General features: G+C 47.5%; 1 protein-coding gene across 9 annotated transcripts in view; it reads left to right on the forward strand.

Moving 5' to 3' along the window:
* TMEM108 (transmembrane protein 108) overlaps nt 1–18,720 on the forward strand; it is a 647,919-nt gene that overhangs the window by 622,233 nt on the left and 6,966 nt on the right. For 8 of the 9 annotated variants that reach the window (XM_034994838.1, XM_034994829.1, XM_034994867.1 and 5 more), the window contains one exon: nt 10,776–12,203. In XM_034994838.1, coding sequence (XP_034850729.1) covers nt 10,776–12,203 — 1,428 coding nt within the window. Of the gene's footprint in view, nt 1–8,472; nt 8,607–10,775; nt 12,204–18,720 lie in introns of all 9 variants that reach the window. The other variant, XM_034994819.1, reaches the window with a different exon arrangement.

Here is an 18,720-nt window from a genome sequence, read left to right on the forward strand (position 1 = left end):
ATCTTGTCAAGACAAGGTGACAGTCAAGTTGGGTTTTTAGAGATTGATACATCATCACCCAGCAGGAAAGGGGTATAGGCAGAAATTTTGAATGAGGATGGAGGTATCCATATCCAACACCTTATATGGCTCCCATGGTTAAACAGCAGGGCAATCTAGCCCCGTAGTAATGATAAATAAGCTTTGATTTTCATGCAGCCTGCTTCCTGGGTCAAGAAAGTTGTGACTTTTTTTATTACATGAATGGCATTTACCCTAACCCCTCAGTTGGATTTTGAACAGGTTTAAAACTATGTGTTCAGGCTATTAGTCTCTCTGACCAGTTCACCTCCAAACTCTACACTTTAGTTCTGAATGCAAATATTTAAAATCTGAGAATCAGAGGGAATAAAAAAAGATGTGGCAATAGTCATGGATTTTTTTTCCCTTTTCTCTTTCTCTAAATAGGCTCCACAACATATCAGTAGCTAGGTTAGATCAGAATCTACCCACTACGTTAAGAAAGATCTGAGGAGCCAGAAGCCATTAGGGCAGGGTTGAATGCCAGTACTGTGTGGGCCCTCTATACCTCTTTGTCTCCTATCCCACCTCTGAAAGCACCCTGAACCCTCTACCCACTGTCCTATCTACATGCCCTCATCTATGATCTTATGCCAAGTTGCTGGGAAGGTTGCCTGCAAACTTCCCTTCAGCTATATCCCCCTCCAAAACCCATGTGGAACTTTTTAAGAATATTTTTTTTTATTTTAGAATAGTTTTAAACTTACAGAAAAGTTGCAAGAGTAGAACAGAGAATTCCTATATACTCTACATTCAGTTTTCTGTTAGTAACATCTTATATTACTATAGTACATTTGTCACAATTAATGAAATGATACATTATTATTAACTGAAGTCCATACTTTATTCAGATTTTCTTCATTTTCCCCTAATGTTGTTTTTCTGTTTCAGGATCCTACCCAGGATACCACATCACATTTAGTTGTCATGTCTCCTTAGATACCTTTTGGCTGTGATAGTTTCTCAAACTTTCCTTGTTTTTGATGACCTTGACAGTTTTGAGGAGTATTGGTCAGATACTTTGTAGACTGTCCCTCAATTTGGATTTTTCATTTTTTTTTTCTTATCATTAGCCTGGGTTTATAGGGGAAAGAAAAGTACAGAGGTAAAGTGCCATCTTCAGATCAAGGGCACATACTGTCACCATGACTTTATCGCTGTTGATGTTGACCTTGATCACCTGGCTGAGGTAGTGTTGGTCAAGTACTCTACTATAAAGCATGGAACATTTTTTTTATTAGCCTTTTCCTTTTAGTCTTGGGAGAGTACAAGCCAGTCGGGACTGCATTTGTGTTCTTTCCCATGATGTCAATAAAATGTTCCCTGACTATTAATAATCCTGTTATTTTATTAGAAGCTGAGTTGACCTTTTCATTTTTGTTTGGGGAAAGTCTTCAAGAGAATGTCTTTAGTGTATGGGTTTGTGCCCCAGTCCTAGCTGATTTTCTTCCCTTTTAGAATAGCAGTTCCTTGAAAGAAAAATGGTCATATTCTCCAATAGGGGGCACCATATACTGGCCTCCAACTGTATTCCATCTGTCCGCCAAGCCACAAAGTGCATGTGTGCCAGGAAGCTCCATGGCACTCCTAGGATGCCATGTTCCTTTCTTCCTTTGGGGGAACTTGTAGCCTAAATTGGAGAAAGATGATATAGAAAGAGCCCAGAATTGAGATGTTTCCCTTCCCTTTAGTATGAGCAAGAGAGGAGGAAAATAAAGGAACCCAAGTCAAAATCAGCCTGTTGAGTTCCTGCACTTAAAAAAACAAGCAAAAGGCACCTGGGTGGCTCAGTCATTAAGCGTCTGCCTTCGGCTCAGGTCATGATCCCAGGGTCCTGGGATTGAGTCCCGCATCGGGCTCCCGGCTCAGCGGGAAGCCTGCTTCTCCCTCTCCCACTCCCCGTCTCTCGCTGTCTCTTTCTCTGTCAAATAAATAAATAAAATCTTTAAAAAAATAAATAAATAAAAATAAAAAAATAAGCAAAAAACAACTCTGATGCTTAACTCCAGAATGATCACTGAGAGAGAGTTAAGTTCACTTAGTACAATGGGAGGTATTCCAGTTACTGTTGCTGCCTAACCAAGCACCCCAAAATTTAATGGCTTATCATAAATCTGTAGTTTGGGCAGGGATCACTTGTCTCTGCTCCATCAAGATTCAACTTGGGTAGCTTGACTCAGCTGGGAGATCCACTTTCACAGTGGCTCACTGCCAGGGATAGCAACTTGGTGCTGGTTGTTATCCAGAAGTTCAGCTGGGACTGAAGGCCAGGGGCCTCAGTTCCTTTCCACATGAGCTTTTCAGTGGGCTACTCAGGCTACCTCACAGCATGGTGGCTGGCTTCAGAGAGTAAGCACCAAAGAATAAGAACTAGGAAGAAGCTGTACCCACCTTTTATGACCTGGCCTCAGAAGTCATGTGACTTCACTTCAGCCACAGTCACAGCCCCACCCAGATTCAAGGGAAGAGAACGTAGACCTCGCCTCTCCAGTAGGAGTGCCAGCTCACATTTAGGAAGAGTAAGTGGGTTGGGATGTCTTGTAGTAATTATCTTTGGAAAATACAAACTGCCACAGCTGACTATGGTTTTTGTGAGTGATTTAGGTTTCTTAGCCTTCAGCAAATCCTTGTTGTAGCCACAGTGCTGCACTAGATAAGGAGTTATGACATTGAGCCAGATGCGGTCTCTACCCTCTGGCAGCTTAGAGTTCAGACAGACAAACAAACAAGACACTCACCATTTCCATTCAGAGACATGGAGGCTGGAATAGGTTAAAAGTAGAGGTTACAGGCACAAGGAGGGACGTCTAACAAGGCCTTCAAGACCAAGGAGGAGTTCTAGGTGGAAAATGTCTGTCCTAAGAGGAGCTGAATGCATAAGGCAAAAAGCTAAAGCTGAAGACAAAAGGCGGCATAGTTGCCCTAAGTGTTGCTATCTTTGGGGGAAGTTTTATTTTTTAATTGTGGTCATCACAGTTGTTACTATTGTTGTATCATTGCCTGTCTTCATACTACATTCTTCTGCTCCTGTAGGACATTTTCCTGGATCAAAAATCTCTCAGTCCCTAAGGTCTCAAGCCACCAGGATCAGAGAACCTGGGTTTAAATCCTGGTACTTCCACATGGTAGCTGTTTTGACCTTAGACAAATGACTTGACCATTTGTTAGCATGGAGATAATAGGAGGGCCCGGGCTGTAAATGGGGTGTCCTTGCCTGTTTCCTGCTCTAAGAGAGAATCTGTGCTGTGTATGCATGCGTGTGTGTGTGTGTTCACATGTGTTTGTAGTGTTTTTGTTAGGAAACTGTGCTCTGTCAGCCTCCCAGAGCAGCACAAGGAAGTTCATGCTGGCTGGAGGCCACAGGTGTGGCTGCCTGGAAGGAGGGTAAAAGAAAAGATTTGCACCCTAAATTCCCTGGTTTCATAAAGAAGCCAAGGTCACAAGCATAAGTTATCTCTTAAGAGCATTTGTCTAGCACATCCTGAAGGCAATGATGCATATTTCTGAGGGAAACCATGCTGTGAGAAATGAGGAGTTCATGTTTGATCTTTAAAATAAAAGGGAACATTGAAGTTCAGAGGATGGAACACTCTAGAATACCAGGACCAGTGATATAAAGAAAGTACTGTGGGTTTGGAGCATTAGTGGGATTGGAGGGGCAGTGAGTTGGCCTGAGTCACTCCCAGTTGTAACCCTGTATAGCTGTATGGCCAAGGGTAAGTATTTCACTTTGTTGGGCCTCAGCCTTCTCATATGTAAAGTGAAGGAGTTAGCTCCGGAGAATCCTAGTATCCCTTCCAACTTCCAAAAGATAATAATCTTGAAATTAGAAAAGCGCATTTCCTGGCAAGATGGTATGTTCCTGCCCATGTTGAGAACAGACTCCCTGATGGTCAGATGATATGGTGTGGATACTCTTCCCTTCTGTTGTTAAAACACCAGTTCAGAAGCTAAATTCCTAAGTGTTCCACTTATTCATTGCCATAAAACAAACTACTGCAAAACAGTGGCTTAATCATTTACTTTGTTCCTGAATGTTAAGAGTTGACTGAGCTCAGTGAGGCGATTCTCATTTGGTGTCTCTTGTGTGGTTGCGATCCAACAGTGGCTGGAACCAGGGTTATCTCTAGCCTGCTTCACTGTCGTGTCTGATGCCTGGCTGAGGTTGGAACAGTTGGGGTTCCTTAGGCCTTTGTCTCCCTTTCCATGTGGTCCCTCCACTCAGTCTCTCCACGTGGTGGGCTAAAGGCCGCTGGACTTCTTATATGGGACCAAAGACACCCAAAAGAAACCTGCAGAAGCTGTGTGACCTTTTCTGTCCTGGCCTTGAAAGTCATGTGATGTCACTTCTGCCCCATTCTATTCCTCACAGAAGTCACAAAGGCCTACCTAGGGTCAAGGGGAAAGATACAGACCCCACCTCTTGGTGGGAGGGGTGTCCTTGAACTTACAGTGGCTGAGCTGCCATCTTGCTTGGTGGCTTGGTGATGGGGGGATGGCTCAGAAGACTTCTCAGTCTCCTGATTTTGTGATTCTGTCACAACGTTTGAAGACAATGGGGAAAATACCTAGCAGTAGAAATCTAGTTTAATGGGGAGGAAAGCTCTACTTAGAAGATAAAGACATTTTAAATTACAAGGAAAATGATGGGGTGCCTGGGTGGCTTAAGCATCCAACTCTTTTTTTTTTTTTTTTAAGATTTTATTTATTTATTTGAGATAGAGGGAGAGGGAGAAAGAGAGAGCATGAGCAGAGGAGGGGGAGGGGCAGAGGAAGAGGGAGAAGCAGGCTCTCCACTGAGCAGGGAGCCCGATGCGGGGATCCATCCCAGGACTCTGGGATCATGACCTGAGCCAAAGGCAGATGCTTAACTGGCTGAGCCACCCAGGCACCCCAGTTAAGCATCCAACTCTTGAGCTCGGTCCAGGTTTTGATCTCAGGGTCATGAATTCAAGCCCCATGTTGGGCTTCACACTGGGCGTGGTTCCTACTTAGAAAAAAATTTTTAAAAATAAAGTAAAATAATAAAATTACAAGGAAAATGAGATAGAATTGTTTATATGTGTAAGGTAAATTTATCCATGTAATAAATTGGTCTTGTGTGTGTATAAGCAACTTTAAGACAAAAATTAAATAATTATTTACGTGATACGTCAGGTTTGGAGAAGAGCAGAGAATTAAAGCAAGGATTTCCAGCCCTTTTATTGTACTGCTACAAGTTTCCTGTTACTTACAGGACAAAGTTAATTGACCATCTTATTCAAAGGACACCACATGTGTCATATAGAGCCCTGAAAGAAAACAGGTAAGAGGGAAGAAAAGTCAAAAGACCAGTAATAGAAAATCAGTTCCCAAAGGATTGTGAATCATTGCTTTTGACTATGCAGAGCAGCCTGGCAGGTGGGGGGAGGGGTGGTGCAGAGTAGATCCCTGAGTGAAAATCTTTTAAGAGTGTAGACTCTGTTGTTTGTTTTAAGTACACTCCACGCCCAGTGTTGAGCCCAGTGCAGGGCTTGAATTCACAACCCTGAGATCAAGACCTGAGCTGAGATCAAGAACTGAGCCACGCAGCTGCCCTTAAGAGCGTAGACTCTGAAGCCACGGTGCCAGGTCAAATCATGGCTCACCATTCCCCACCTGTGTGAAAGGAGACAGGGTCCTGAACCTCTCTGTGCTGCTTTTCCTCAGTTGCAATAATGAGCTAATAATACTACCTGTCTCATCAGGGTGCTCTGGGAATTAAATATATCAGGACAGGCTTAGCCCTTCAAGCAGTGCATGATATATAGGAAGCACCTCATACATTAAATTAGCCATTTCTCTCTTCACCAGCTCGCTCCTTGCCTTTGCCAGATGCAAATATCATGCCCAATATGCACTGTGGGCAGCCAACCAAATAAACAGAAGGAGGAGGACCTTTCCTTTCCTTGGGTCCTGGGATCATGTACGCATTGGAATTCTAGGTAGGAGGAGGCCTTCCTGCAACTTCTGGACACCCATCAGTCTGTGGGTTTCCACCCCCGACACTTGTCCAGTTTCCGAGATGCTTTAAAATTCAGTTCCACATTTAAAGCATGTCAAGCTGAATTTTAGTTTTAGTCTCTCTCACATATTTGGAATTAGAGACTCCAGAGGCTATTATGCAAAGCTATGCAAATGATATGTAAAGAGGCGATAGCCCCAGATTGTGGGGAGAAGAGCGAGCAGGCCAACACAAAGGGACTTGAATGAAAATTCGCATCTGTTAGGGGAGGCACAGGTTGAAGGCCTTGCACAGTTATTGTGACAGTATGCGCCCTTCCATTCAGTTATTAACCTTTTATGCCAAAGAGGAGAGGTAAAGTCACGTAGGATTTCCTTAGTGAAGGTGACAGTGGGGGTTGCAGGAGGTGTTTGTGCAGTGCAACATCATAACAATTTTTATGATGCAAATGAAAAGTTGCTTTGAAATAGTGGCTGTGGTCCAGACTGTGTCCCCAACCTGCTGTGTGTTCTTGGACAAGTCACTTCACTCCTTCCATTGCCCCCTCTCTGAAATGAGGGAATTTGATTAAGTTCCCACGACGGCCCCTCTCACTGTGACAGCTAAATGTCATCCTCCAAATGAAAACTTTTGGCACCCAGATGGCAATACCCATTCATTGTACCAAAGGTTTACTATGAAGTCTAAAGAAGGGCTGGGAGGTAACTTAACAGTCTTCCTAGAGAGAAAAATAACTTCACAGGATACTGATAACTTAAAAAAAGGGGAGGGGGGGCAAGAGAGGCAAACATTTATTTACACTGTAAGTCTTAGAGCAAGAAGGGTTGTAGTCATATATTTTCCAGCCGGGAGGATTTTAGCCCCTGGAATGCTGCTGGTGAGAAAGTTAGGAGAATTTCTTTCCCTGAGTATTTTAAAGACTAGGATGTGTTAACCCCTCTGCCTCTAGAGTGCTGCCAAAGTTCTTCCGGAGGCCAGGGTGGCTCCTCTCCCACCTGTCTCTTCGCTTACAGGGTCTCTGTAAGCTTCGTGCTGCCCCAGCGCTGCGGCCAAAAGATTGCCATGTCCTTGGTCTCCGGTGTCTGATCGTCTCTAACACAGCTGGCGCTCTACCCCAGGAATCCGCTGGGCCCTTAACTGTAACTCCAACTGTTGCAGCAGCCACCAGCTGGGCACAGGCCTACCCTGACAGCCCCTCTGCCCAGGGCTTCTCTGACTAAGCCACATTGGCCATGGGCCTCATGCAGGAGTGAGGAATACAGAGGGACGAGCACCACTGGAGTAGCCCTGAGCCAGTGGAGATGGGAGTGATGTAGGAAGTGTTGGGGTTCGGAACCAACAGGCAAGAAAGAATTCTTGAGGGCGCCTGGGTGGCTCAGATGGTTAAGCGTCTGCTTTCAGCTCAGGTCATGATCCCAGGGTCCTGGGATCGAGTCCCACATCGGGCTCCCGGCTCAGCGGGGAGCCTGCTTCTCCCTCTGACCCTCACCCCTCTCATGCTGTTTCTCGCTCGCTCGCTCTCTAAAAAATAAATAAAATCTTTAAAAAAAAAAAAAGAAAGAAAGAAAGAAAGAATTCTTGAGACGTCTTTGAAGCAAAAGGTGATTTTATGAAAGCATGGGGGCAGGATCTGTGGGCAGGAAGAGCTGCACTGGGGTTGTGATGGGTGACTGATTATATACTTTCAAGTTGAGAGGGGGTTAGGGACGGCACAAGCCTCCAGGGTATTTGGGAAGCAAGGTTTCCAAGATCCTAAGGGGGCTAGCCAGTGTTAGGAAAAGGTCATTTATTACTGTTTAGAAAAAACTCAGTCATGAGACCCTTCAGATGTATATCAGTGGGCCAAATGCTTGGAGGATGATTGCTAACTTGTATCTTGGGGGATAGAGACAACAGAAGTTTCCAAAGGAATTTTTATCTGTTAAAGAAGACTTACAGGATCCTGGGAGGGCAGGATAAGATTGCCTCTTGCCCTTAGCAAAGTATTAACATCGAGGCAGCTGAGTTCATAGGGGAATGTCACTGCCTGTTTCAAGAATTAGTCAATGGGCTGTAAGTAGTAAGGAAATTTAATTTTTCTTCTGCCCTTGTTTCCCACATCAGGAATTGCTGGGTAAGTGAGTGCTTCTCTCACATAGACAGTTTGAGGTGCAGTCTACTCAGCCCCTCAGAGGTCCCCAGCAAATACGAGTTGCTCGTCCTGATCAACTCATAACCTGCCCTCGGGTTGATGTTCTCTATCTGACTCATCTCAGACCCCCATGGTTGTCCCCTCGGATCACTTCGCGAAATACACTACCTGCACACAACTCTGCCTTTCCTTTTTCTGAGGGATCTCTAATGTAAGACACCTGTCTTAGCTCGGGCTGCCATAACAAAGTACCACAGGCTGGGGGTGCTTAAACAACAGAAATTTATTTTCCCCACAGTTCTGGAGGCTACAAGACCAAGATCAAGTTGCTAACAGGACTGGTTTCTGATGAGACCTCTCCCTTTGACTTGAAGATGGACACCTTCTCACCGTGTCCTCCCGTGGCCTCTCCTCTGTGTGCAAGCATCTCTGGTATCACTCTCTGTGTCTTAATCTCCTCTTCTTATAAAGACACCAGTCAGATTAGATTAGGGACCACCCTAATGGCCTCATTCAAACTTAATAACCTCTTTAAAGGCCCTATTGCCAAGTACACTGACATTCTGAGGTGCTAGGGGTTAGAGCTTCAACAAATGAATTTGGGGGACACACAGTTCAGTCTTTTAACACTTATACTGAACCAAGGGACTCATGAGCAAAACAGAGGCTTATAAGAGAATGTCCCTCAAAACATCAGAGATCAAGACTCCCAGCCCTAAGAAGAGATTGCCTCTGTGGTGTTCAGCTGCTCAAGAGAAGGGGTTGGAATAACCCTGAACCAGTCAGAGCATCGTGGCACAGCAACTTCCTGTCCTCTTTCTCCTCCTGCATCATTGGTGGTGGTTGATCGGGAAAAGCATGCATTTTAGATACCGCTCGGTTTCATATACTGCAGCTATGGTGGGACTTTAAACACATTTGTTAATCTACCTGAGATCTCACTTTCCTTCCCCGTCGAGTGGTTGTGAGGATTAAATCAAGCATGAAAGACTGGGCCAGAGCAGGTGCTCAGAAAACAGTTTTTAGGGTTGACTTGAATAAGCAGAGCTTACTGTTAATATATGGTTTAGATCACCAAAGAAAGTTTGGAAAAAAATAGGTGGCTTAGGGCAAATTGTTGGACCTAGAGACTGCGTGTGCTATACAGTCTGTTCAATCTCTTGTCCCTTGGCCTCCCTCCACCCGCTAATTTAGAAGTGCAAGGCGAGGGGAGCTGGTGCACGCTCAGACCCCACCCCACACCTAAGTCAGAGGTGGCTTCAGTGGTGATCCAGGGCCTGTTTCAAAGGCAGGCCAGGAGATGATCTCCCCTTCTTTGTTTCGAAACCTCACCAGGGCCCCTGCCTTCCTCGGTCAGCAACTTCGCTGACCATCCCAGATATGTAGAAATCACTGCCAGGACCCCTGCTTTGGCCATTCAGTGCTTGAATCTGGAGGGGGAGGGAGGCTCCCAAGGAGTTACGAGATAGAGACAGATCTCTACCATTGTCTGAGTGGCTGGCAGAGCTGAAGGAAGGGCATGAGAGTAACCAGGAAGGAGTACATAAGAAAAAGGAGGAGTTCACAGGTCAGAATCAGGCCTTAGAAGTCGATCAGGCCACTCCTCAGCAGTGGAGACCAGTTCCTCCTAGGCCATGTGTTGCGCCGGGGTGGCCAGTTTTCCAGTTTATAATCTGAACAGATCCTATGTCTCACATTTATACGAGATGTGTTATTTGTAAAGTTTGGCACATGCTATTATGATTAATAAATCCACATATATTTAGAAGTATTTTTAAACGTGCAGGTTTTTGTCCTTGTGCATTTCTCAATGAACTAAAAGCATACCGCTCAAAAGAGGTCCTCCTACTCAAAAGGCTGGGCATCACCAGTGATTTTCCACAGAGAGTTCAGCCACATGAGCACCATAGGGAAAGCAGTTAACATTAATGACAACCATAATACCAGCTGGCGTTCATGGAGTGCATCTTCTCTCCCAGGCTCTCTGCTAAGTGCTATATGCGCACCAGATCTGGTCACCCTCTGGACCCCTGTCCCCTTCGGCCTATCACTATCCTATAGCACTGAGATGTCTCTGCCTTGTTTTAAGATTGTTTGTGCACTTGTGTGAGCTCCCTCAGAGCCAGAGACTGCCCTGTTCATTTTTGTGCCCTCCAGTGTCAAGGAGAGGATAGAGACCCTCCTTACTTGTCCAGTGAATGGGACTGAATAAACAGAGGTCTGACCATTTGTGCCTCTGTCCAGTCCATAAATGGAATATTCAGGAAGGGCAGAAGAGTTGGTCAGCTCTGCCCACGTAAGCCTTGCACATTTGACTAAGGCTGGCTCACACAGAGCCGCCAGCCTGCCTTTGACCAACCTGACCTTGACCACTCCCTGGCCGCAGGGGGCAGCAGACACTCAGAGGCCATAATCCTTCCCACACCCGGCCCGGCCTGTTCTGAGAAGCTGCTCTTGGGCATCAGGGGGGCAGTGTGGACCTCCAGAATGATCCCAATGTTCCTTTTGTTCCCAGAGCTCCATAGGTTCATGGGTAAGGAAGGTCCAGGCTCTGAGCGACTCCCCAGGTATTTCATCTCTTCTCTCTGTCTTCCTCTCAAGGCTTCCTCCTGATCTTGGCACTGACCGAAGCACTGGTATTTGCCACCCAGGAACCATCTCCCAGAGAATCTCTTCAGGTCCTCCCCTCAGGCACCACCCCAGGCACCATGGTGACAGCATCCCTCAGCTCTACCAGACACTCTTCTGTGGCAACTGCCCCCACTTCTGTGGTCTCACTGACCCCCCAGCCTGATGGACCCTCCTCACAGGCTGCAGCTCCCATGGCAATGACAACGCCCCATCCAGATGGACACCCTCCTACAAACACCGTCTCTACCATCATGGCGACAGCAACCACCCCACAGTCTGAAGGCCCCCTGACCACAGGGCCCCTTCCTGCTGCCATGGAAACCACATCCTCCTACTCAGAGGGCCATCCCCAGGGGGAGGCTGCGCCCACCATCCTGCTGACAAAGCCAATGGAACCCACCAGCCGTCCTACCACAGCACCCACCCGGGCTACCACGCGCAGGCCTCCCAGGCCCCCAGGCTCTTCCCGAAAGGGGGCCAGCAATTCATCACGCTCTGTCTTGCCTGCACCCAGTGGCTACTCTGGGAGGAAGGAAGGCCAGTGGGGACGAAATCAGAGCTCCACACATCTGGGGCAGAAGCGGCCCCTGGGGAAAATCTTTCAGATCTACAAAGGCAACTTTACAGGGTCTATAGAACCTGACCCCTCCACCCTCACTCCCAGGAACCCACTCTGGGGTTATTCTTCCTTGCCACAGCCCCAGACAGTGGCCACAGCCATGGCACCCAGCAGGACCTCGTGGGCACCACCCACCACCCCCCTGGTGCCTGCAGAGGACAAGCCAGACCTTAGCAGAGCAGCCCAGGGGGGTGGTTCCACATTCACCAGCCAAGGAGGGGAGCTGGACACCACTGTAGCCTCAGGCACCCCTGCCAGTCCACAACCTGCCCCAGTGCCTTCTCAGCGCCCCCACAGTGACCCACAGGATGGCCCCAGCCACAGTGACTCCTGGATTATTGTCACCCCTGACATCAACAGACCTCCATCTACCAGCCCTGGGGTCTTTCCAGCCACCGTAGGGCCCACGCAGGCTGCCTTCAATGCCAGTGTCTCAGCCCCTTCCAAGGGCACTCCTCAGGGAACATCCTCAACCTCGCAGGCCCCAGCCCACCCCACCGGGGCCTCAGAAAGCACTGTTTCCCAAGCCAAGGAGGAGGCTACAGCCACCCCCACCATGACCAACAGGGTACCCAGTCCTTTCTCCACAGTGGTGTCCACAGCCACAGGAAACTTCCTCAACCGCCTAGTCCCTGCCGGGACCTGGAAGCCTGGAACAGCAGGGAATATATCCCATGTGGCTGAAGGGGACAAACCCCAGCACAGAGCCACCATCTGCCTGAGCAAGATGGACATCGCCTGGGTGATCCTGGCCATCAGTGTGCCCATCTCCTCCTGCTGTAAGTGCCTCACCCTCTCCTCACTCCTCCCTTTTTCCCTCCTCTCCCTTTATCACATCCACTTGTCTGTCCCCAGAGTTCCTTTGCCCCAGACCTGGGAAGTCCCTACCAAGTAGGCTGCAAAACTTACCAGAATTATAGGAAACCAAGTGGCAGGACAAGAATCATGGGTTATCCCTACCCCTAGTCCTCAGCTCTGCCAGGCCATGGCTCAGATGCCCACTCATCATAAAGACAGAGCTCCCAGGAGTGGGGGAGAACCTTCCAAGTAGTCCAGTCCAGCTCTGCATTGTGCAGAAACACCAAGCTGGAGAGGTGCCATGGCTCGCCCAGGAGCCCAAAGTTAAGTGAGAGATAGGCCTGGGATGGAAGGTCACTGTCTTCCTGCCCAGTGCTCTTGTCATGACACCACCCTGCCACCCTCACCCTCAAGGGCAGCCTGCTAATGGCTGTAGGACATGGCACCAAGACACCATAGGTGAACATTGGCACTTCTAAACATACAGCCTTCAAGTAGCAGAGCCCTCACCTTCCTCTCCTGCTTCACATCCATCTTTCTGCCTGTCTTTCCTCCCCTCCCTCATCTATTCTCTCCTGCTCTTTCTCTCTTTCTCCAAAAAAAGAGAGGGGGCTTTGATCTTGCAGGAATTTCTATTAGCCTTGGCAAAAGCAGCAGTTCCTATAGCTAAATTGAGAGCTTGAGAGTTACATGTGAATTTAGCTCTTCTCCTCCCCAGTTTTATTTGTTCATGGATGGTGTGAGCTGGATGCAGTGTGGACCTCATCATTGCTTCCACTGGTACTGGTGGAGAAGGGCTCTCCCCAGGCCACCAGCACCAGGCCACCAGCACCTCCTTGCTGCTGCCTGTCACTGCTTTAATGAGAATTTGAGAGGTCCTTCTCCCTGATGTCTCCATAAAGAACCTGCTATAATCACTCAGAACCTTAGGACTTTCTTTATGTCTTCCCCATGTACTTGATCCTAGATTCTTAGAGTTTCTCTAATAACCTCACAAAAATCCTAATTTTAGCTTCCCCCACCCCTACACAGTTATCATCTGGCCTCCTCCTGAACCCTTCCAGGGGTGAGAAACCCCCTGTGCCCTCAGTCATTGGACAGCCCATTCTCCTTTGACTCCCTCAGGTTGTTACCCAGCTTTCATGGAAGCCTGACGTTTGTCTCTGTAATTTCTACTCTATGGTCCTAAGCCCTCTGAAACCACACAAAACCAGTCTACCAACTCCTGAAACATTTGAAATGGTGCTCAAAGACAGCTTTTCCTTTTCTAAGCTGCTCATCCCTATTCCTTCAAGTCTCTATATACGGCCGCATTGCCCTGGCCCTTCCCCATCATCTGCCACTCTGGATGACCACAAGTTTATCCCTGCTCTCCCAGAAGGGAGCATAGCATTCCACATGCCCAGCCATGGCAGAGGAGAGCAGATGGTGGTTCCTTTGTTCTGGACACTTCAGTCACACTCAGGAAGCCAACACGGGTATCAGTTCTGTTGGTTGCACTAGCTGTCACATCACACCATGAGCTCATCCTGATCTCGAGAGGAATGAGGCCCCAGAAACTTTCCACAGAGGAGGCTGTTAAGCCAGCTCTCCCAGCCCTTCCTCATACTATGGGTCATTTGAACACCAGTGTAGGAGGTATATGCCTTTAACAGAGCATAATTTCTACTTGGCATTGTACCAACAAGATCTTTTTTTTTTATTTAATTTTATCTTATTATGTTATGTTAGTCACCATACAATACAGTATTAGTTTTTGATGTAGTGATCCATGACCAACAAGATCTTTTTAAATCTAGATTCTGGATTCTTTCGGAGAAGCCACCTCTACCAGCTTTTTGTTTCTTTCTAGTTGACAAGCAAAGCCAACTTTCCATGTCAAAAGTAGGCAGCCTACTTCTGCTCAAGGACCCAATTCAGGAAAAGTGAAAATGTTTGCAGGTTGCATATTTTATTCATTCATTAAGTGCTTTTTTCATTTATTGTCTCTCATGGAAACCCACATGAATGCTTAAAACTGTGATTGTCCACTTCTAAAACAGAAGAATGATAATAAGAAAATGTAGACCTATTAGCTAATAAATTATTAATAGTGGTCATATTTGAGAAGTAACCACATTAGAGACAGCTTTCTAATTTTCCATTCTTTACGTGTCTCTAGAAGCTTTAGTTTACAAAGTTTCCCATTATTTTTAATCAATCCATCCTCAAAACAGATTAGCCAGAGGAATAAAAAACATAAACACACTATGCAAGGAACATACCTTATAGGCAGAGACTAAGTCACCAGGTGAATTGACTTGCCCAGGGTCCCAATCACATAAGTCAGCTCAGATCCGGTGGTAGAATCTGTCTGATTCAACACAGTATTTCCCAGGTGCATGCCAAGCACTAGGGAATCGAGATATACAATGTGGCTGCCTCCCCCAGCTCCCAGAGCCCTCTCCCCCCACTGGGCCTTTCTCTTTGCCTGAGCTGGACAGCACAGAGTAGATCTAGCCTTCACCCCACAGGCCACACCCACCTGTGTTTTACAGTTCTAAAAAGACTTCTACAGCCCTTTTTGCCATGTGTGAGTTTGAAATTAGATCTTACTGCAAAGCCAGAAAACCCATGGGCTGCCTAAACCATGCATAATAATGTCAGCCAAGACAGAAACAAGGACACGGCCTGGAACTGCACCTAGAGAATGCTCCCGGCACTCTGGAAGGAGCCTTCAGGTACTGGGATAGGACGTACTACTTTGTAAAGGAAGCTATGAACCCTTTGTTCAAAGTGGACTCTTGCAGCACCTTGGAACCACAGACTCCACGTCCTTCAGCATCTGTCTTGCATTCCCACTGTCCACATGGGAGGCTCCCCTAAGCCCTCACTCGCCAAGATCCCTGCCTTAGCCCTAGCTGCCCCCATATAAAGCTCCCTATCCTGACTCATGGCCCCAACTCCTGTGGGACCATCCTGTGGGGGCTCTGTGAAAGTCCTGATGCAAGAAACATCAAGATAGAATACTTGTCCAGCTCCAGAATACCGTGCTCTTTCAAAGCACAGATGAGTAAATATCCAGGCTGCTTTCATAGCCTAATCCCACTCCAGTCATCAGACAAGCAGACCTCTTCCAGCAGCTGCATTTATCCTAAAGCTCACTCTACTGCCCTCCAAGAAGGGTCTTCTTTGCCAGTTTGCCATATATTTCAGGCATCTGGGTTAGTAGCAAAGCGCATGCATAGATTTCCTCACATCTGGCTTTTCAGACCAGCCCTGACCTTGTCCCTGCTTTCCTCCATCTACCGGAAACCAGACTTCAGGTGGCCAGGCTTGCTAGGCAGATGGTTGAATCCCCTGCTTCTGTTGGAAGCAAGGGGTGATCATAGCAAATCTCAGGCCTGCCCAAGAAGGGCTGTCATCAGTTCCACCAACCCTTCCAGATCTTGAGCCCCACCCAATGGCCAGAAGGATATATGTGCTAGGACTGAGAAATGCTTTGTCTCCTGAGCCATGCCAGAGACAGCCACACAGGGGTTCAGATGTGCTGAAAACCGAAACTGATCGGATCCGGGCCACATTTGGCTGGGGCAGAGGAACCACGTGGCTCTTGAGCTGGTCTCTGCTGCCACCATCAGGATGCAAAGAGCCCACCACCTCCTGTTAGAACCCCTGCGCCTGGCACGGAATTGGTCCTCGCCCACCCCTGTCAGTGCATTGGGCTTTCATCAGGAGGTCAGTTTTGTGGCTCTGCCAAGCTTCCTGGCCTCTCCTGCATATACCACATCCATTCTCAAGAATGTCTTCACCCTGTCTCCCTGAAAAAGATGAAAGGCTTTATGGATGGTGAGAACAGTAACCAGGCCAGCTGCAGATGTTTTTCATCACCAATCTAAGTTGAGCCTGGTGAAGCAGAGTAGCACCTCTTTCTGCCCCCAGATATGTGAGGGTCCATGCGCACTGCGCCCCAGAGCATTCTGGCTTCCTTCCAGACATGCAGTTAATGCCATTAGATATATGTCTCTTACAGGCCCCAAATGACTTTGTAGTTATTACATAAGAAAACATGGGTCAGAGTTACTCTTTCCATGAAGGAGTAGAATAAATTGGAATGAGAAGGAAGTGTGACCAAGAGTGTGGAAGGGAGTATGTCTCCTTGGGGCTTATGAACTAACTGAAGCAACGGGGATGGGGAGTAGGCTCAGAGCCAGGCAGGGTTGTCCAGGGTCTGTCACCTCAGCTGCACCAGAGTACCATGCTCTCACAGCTCTTCTCTGTGCTTCCCAACCAGCACCCCCTGCTGGGAGCCTTCTAGTCCCACCCACCAGGATGGGGAGCCAGATAGCCCCCAAACCTGGTTTCTCCAGGCCTATAGCCTCATGTCCAACCTGGCCTCCTTCCATATCCTGAGGCCTCCCTGAGCCTCCTTTCCCAACCCCAAAGTAGGGAAGTGATTGTCCACAGGCTGGGCTGGTCCCTCAGGCTGGCACCACTGGACCAATCCTCCCTTCCAGGATTTCAGTTTTCTCATTTTCAAAATCAAGGAGTCAAACTGAAATATGTTACAACTACCTGTCTTCTAACTTTTTTTTTTTAACATTAAACCTGCATAAATCACTGGAGAAGAGGCCTGGTATGACAGAAAGGCTTGGCTCGTGGAATCAAATGTGTCACAGCCTCTCTCTTGCTGGCCACTTGTGGGGCGTGGGCACGTTACTTAACCATTGGTCCAATGTCTTCTCACCTATAAAAACAGGACTAGTATCCACTGTGTTAGCTCAGGGCCTTCAAGAGGCAGATGCCAGGGGCACCTGGGTGGCTCAGTCAGTTAAGCATCTGACCCTTGATTTCAGCTCAGGTCACGATCTTGGGGTCATGAGATCAAGCCCTGCATTGGGCTCTGCACTGAGCGTGCTGCCCACTTGGGATTCTCTCTCTCCTCCCTCTCCCCCTCCCTGCTCACTCTTTCTCCTTCCCTCTCTCTTAAAAAAAAAAAAAAGAGGCAGATGACAGCATGGGCTTGTGTTTGCACAGAGTTGTGTCATTTACAAAGTGCTTCCCCATGCCTCAGATGTGTTCCCTGCAGGGTTCAGGGCAATATAAGACAACAAGCATCACCCTGAGGGTCACAAAGACCCAGGTCAAGCTCCATTAATTACCTGAGTGATCAAGATCAATTTTGTTAACTTCCATGAGCTTCATTTGCCTCTTCTGCAAAGAAGAAGAGTAACAGTACATTCCTCAGACAGCTATTTTGTGGGTTAAATCAGACCGAAAGTGCCTACGTCAGCGCTGGGCATATATTGAGACTCCATAAGTCTGAATTGTACTTTTTCTTGGATGTAAGGTCAGGCCACCAAAATAATGAAAGTTCTAAATCACAGGTGGTCCCTTGGCCTTGAGCCACTCAGTAGTCATGTAGCCCAGTTTTTCTTTCTCTTGTGGAGGGTACTGAAAGAACAAGAAGAAAACTATCATTAAATAAGCACTGACTGTGCATCAGGCAGTGTGCTCAGCATTTTGCATTCATGATCTCTAGCTCTCATGACAGCCCTGTGAGTCCATAGTAGTCAAGTGCGATGAAATGACTTACCTAATGTAACGCGCAGCAGAGTCAGACTTGAACCAAGGCCTTTTGGACTCCACGCCCAAGCTCTTTCTACGGCCAGGCAAGCTTCTATTGTAAATGAAAGGGCACTTGAGAGGTACTGGGAATTCCCGGAGAGAAACATTCAGGCCTGGAGCACTAACAATATTCGAGGGGAGAAAGCTAGGAACAGAGTTCCCTGTTCCAACCCCCAGACCATCCTGCAACAGGGCCAGCCCTTCCCACAAGGCAGGGTCCTGGTCCCATGTCCCAAACAGGCCCAGGCTCTGGAGCCAGGGGCAGCGTGGGCTTGAGGGGGCACTGGGCTGGGGGTCAGAGGACCCAGACTCTGCAGCTTGTCAGTGCAGGCTAGCAGCATTATGGCCTCTGTTTCACGAGTTTGAATCCCCCCAGGCCATTTCAGCACCCCAGCTCCAGGAGCAGGATGGGAGGGTAGTGACAATGAAGAATAAAGATGCCAGAAAGGGGGGAGTCTTGCCCCAGCCCAGCCATTCACGGACCTGTGACCTGTGGCAAGTCAGCTGGATGCTTTGGACCAGTCATCTCATCTGTAAAATAAGGAGATGCCCTAAATTAGCAGATTTTCAGGCTGAGTTCTGCATCTCCCCCTCCTCACCCCCATTCATCCTTCAATCACCTCCTTCTTTGGAAGGAAGGGAATGAAGAAAAAAGGAGAACTTGAGTTTGGAAATTTTTCAAAATTTTAAAGTCTATACCAGCCAGTCTAAAATTTCTTTTAGCTCAAACATTCAGAAATGTCCTTTCTATCTTTAAAACTTTTTTAAGGGTACCTAGAAAAGTAATGAGCAAATTAGAAGCCTTTCAAAGCAGATTGGATCAGTAGAAACTTGCCCAATCTCTTGCCTTTGCCTGGAAGCCTTTTCAGATTGAGGTGCCAGCAAGGCCAG

The sequence above is a fragment of the Mirounga leonina genome, unplaced genomic scaffold, assembly GCF_011800145.1.
Source record: "Mirounga leonina isolate KUSES-001 unplaced genomic scaffold, KU_Mleo_1.0 Mir_115, whole genome shotgun sequence".
NCBI classification, from domain to species: domain Eukaryota; kingdom Metazoa; phylum Chordata; class Mammalia; order Carnivora; family Phocidae; genus Mirounga; species Mirounga leonina.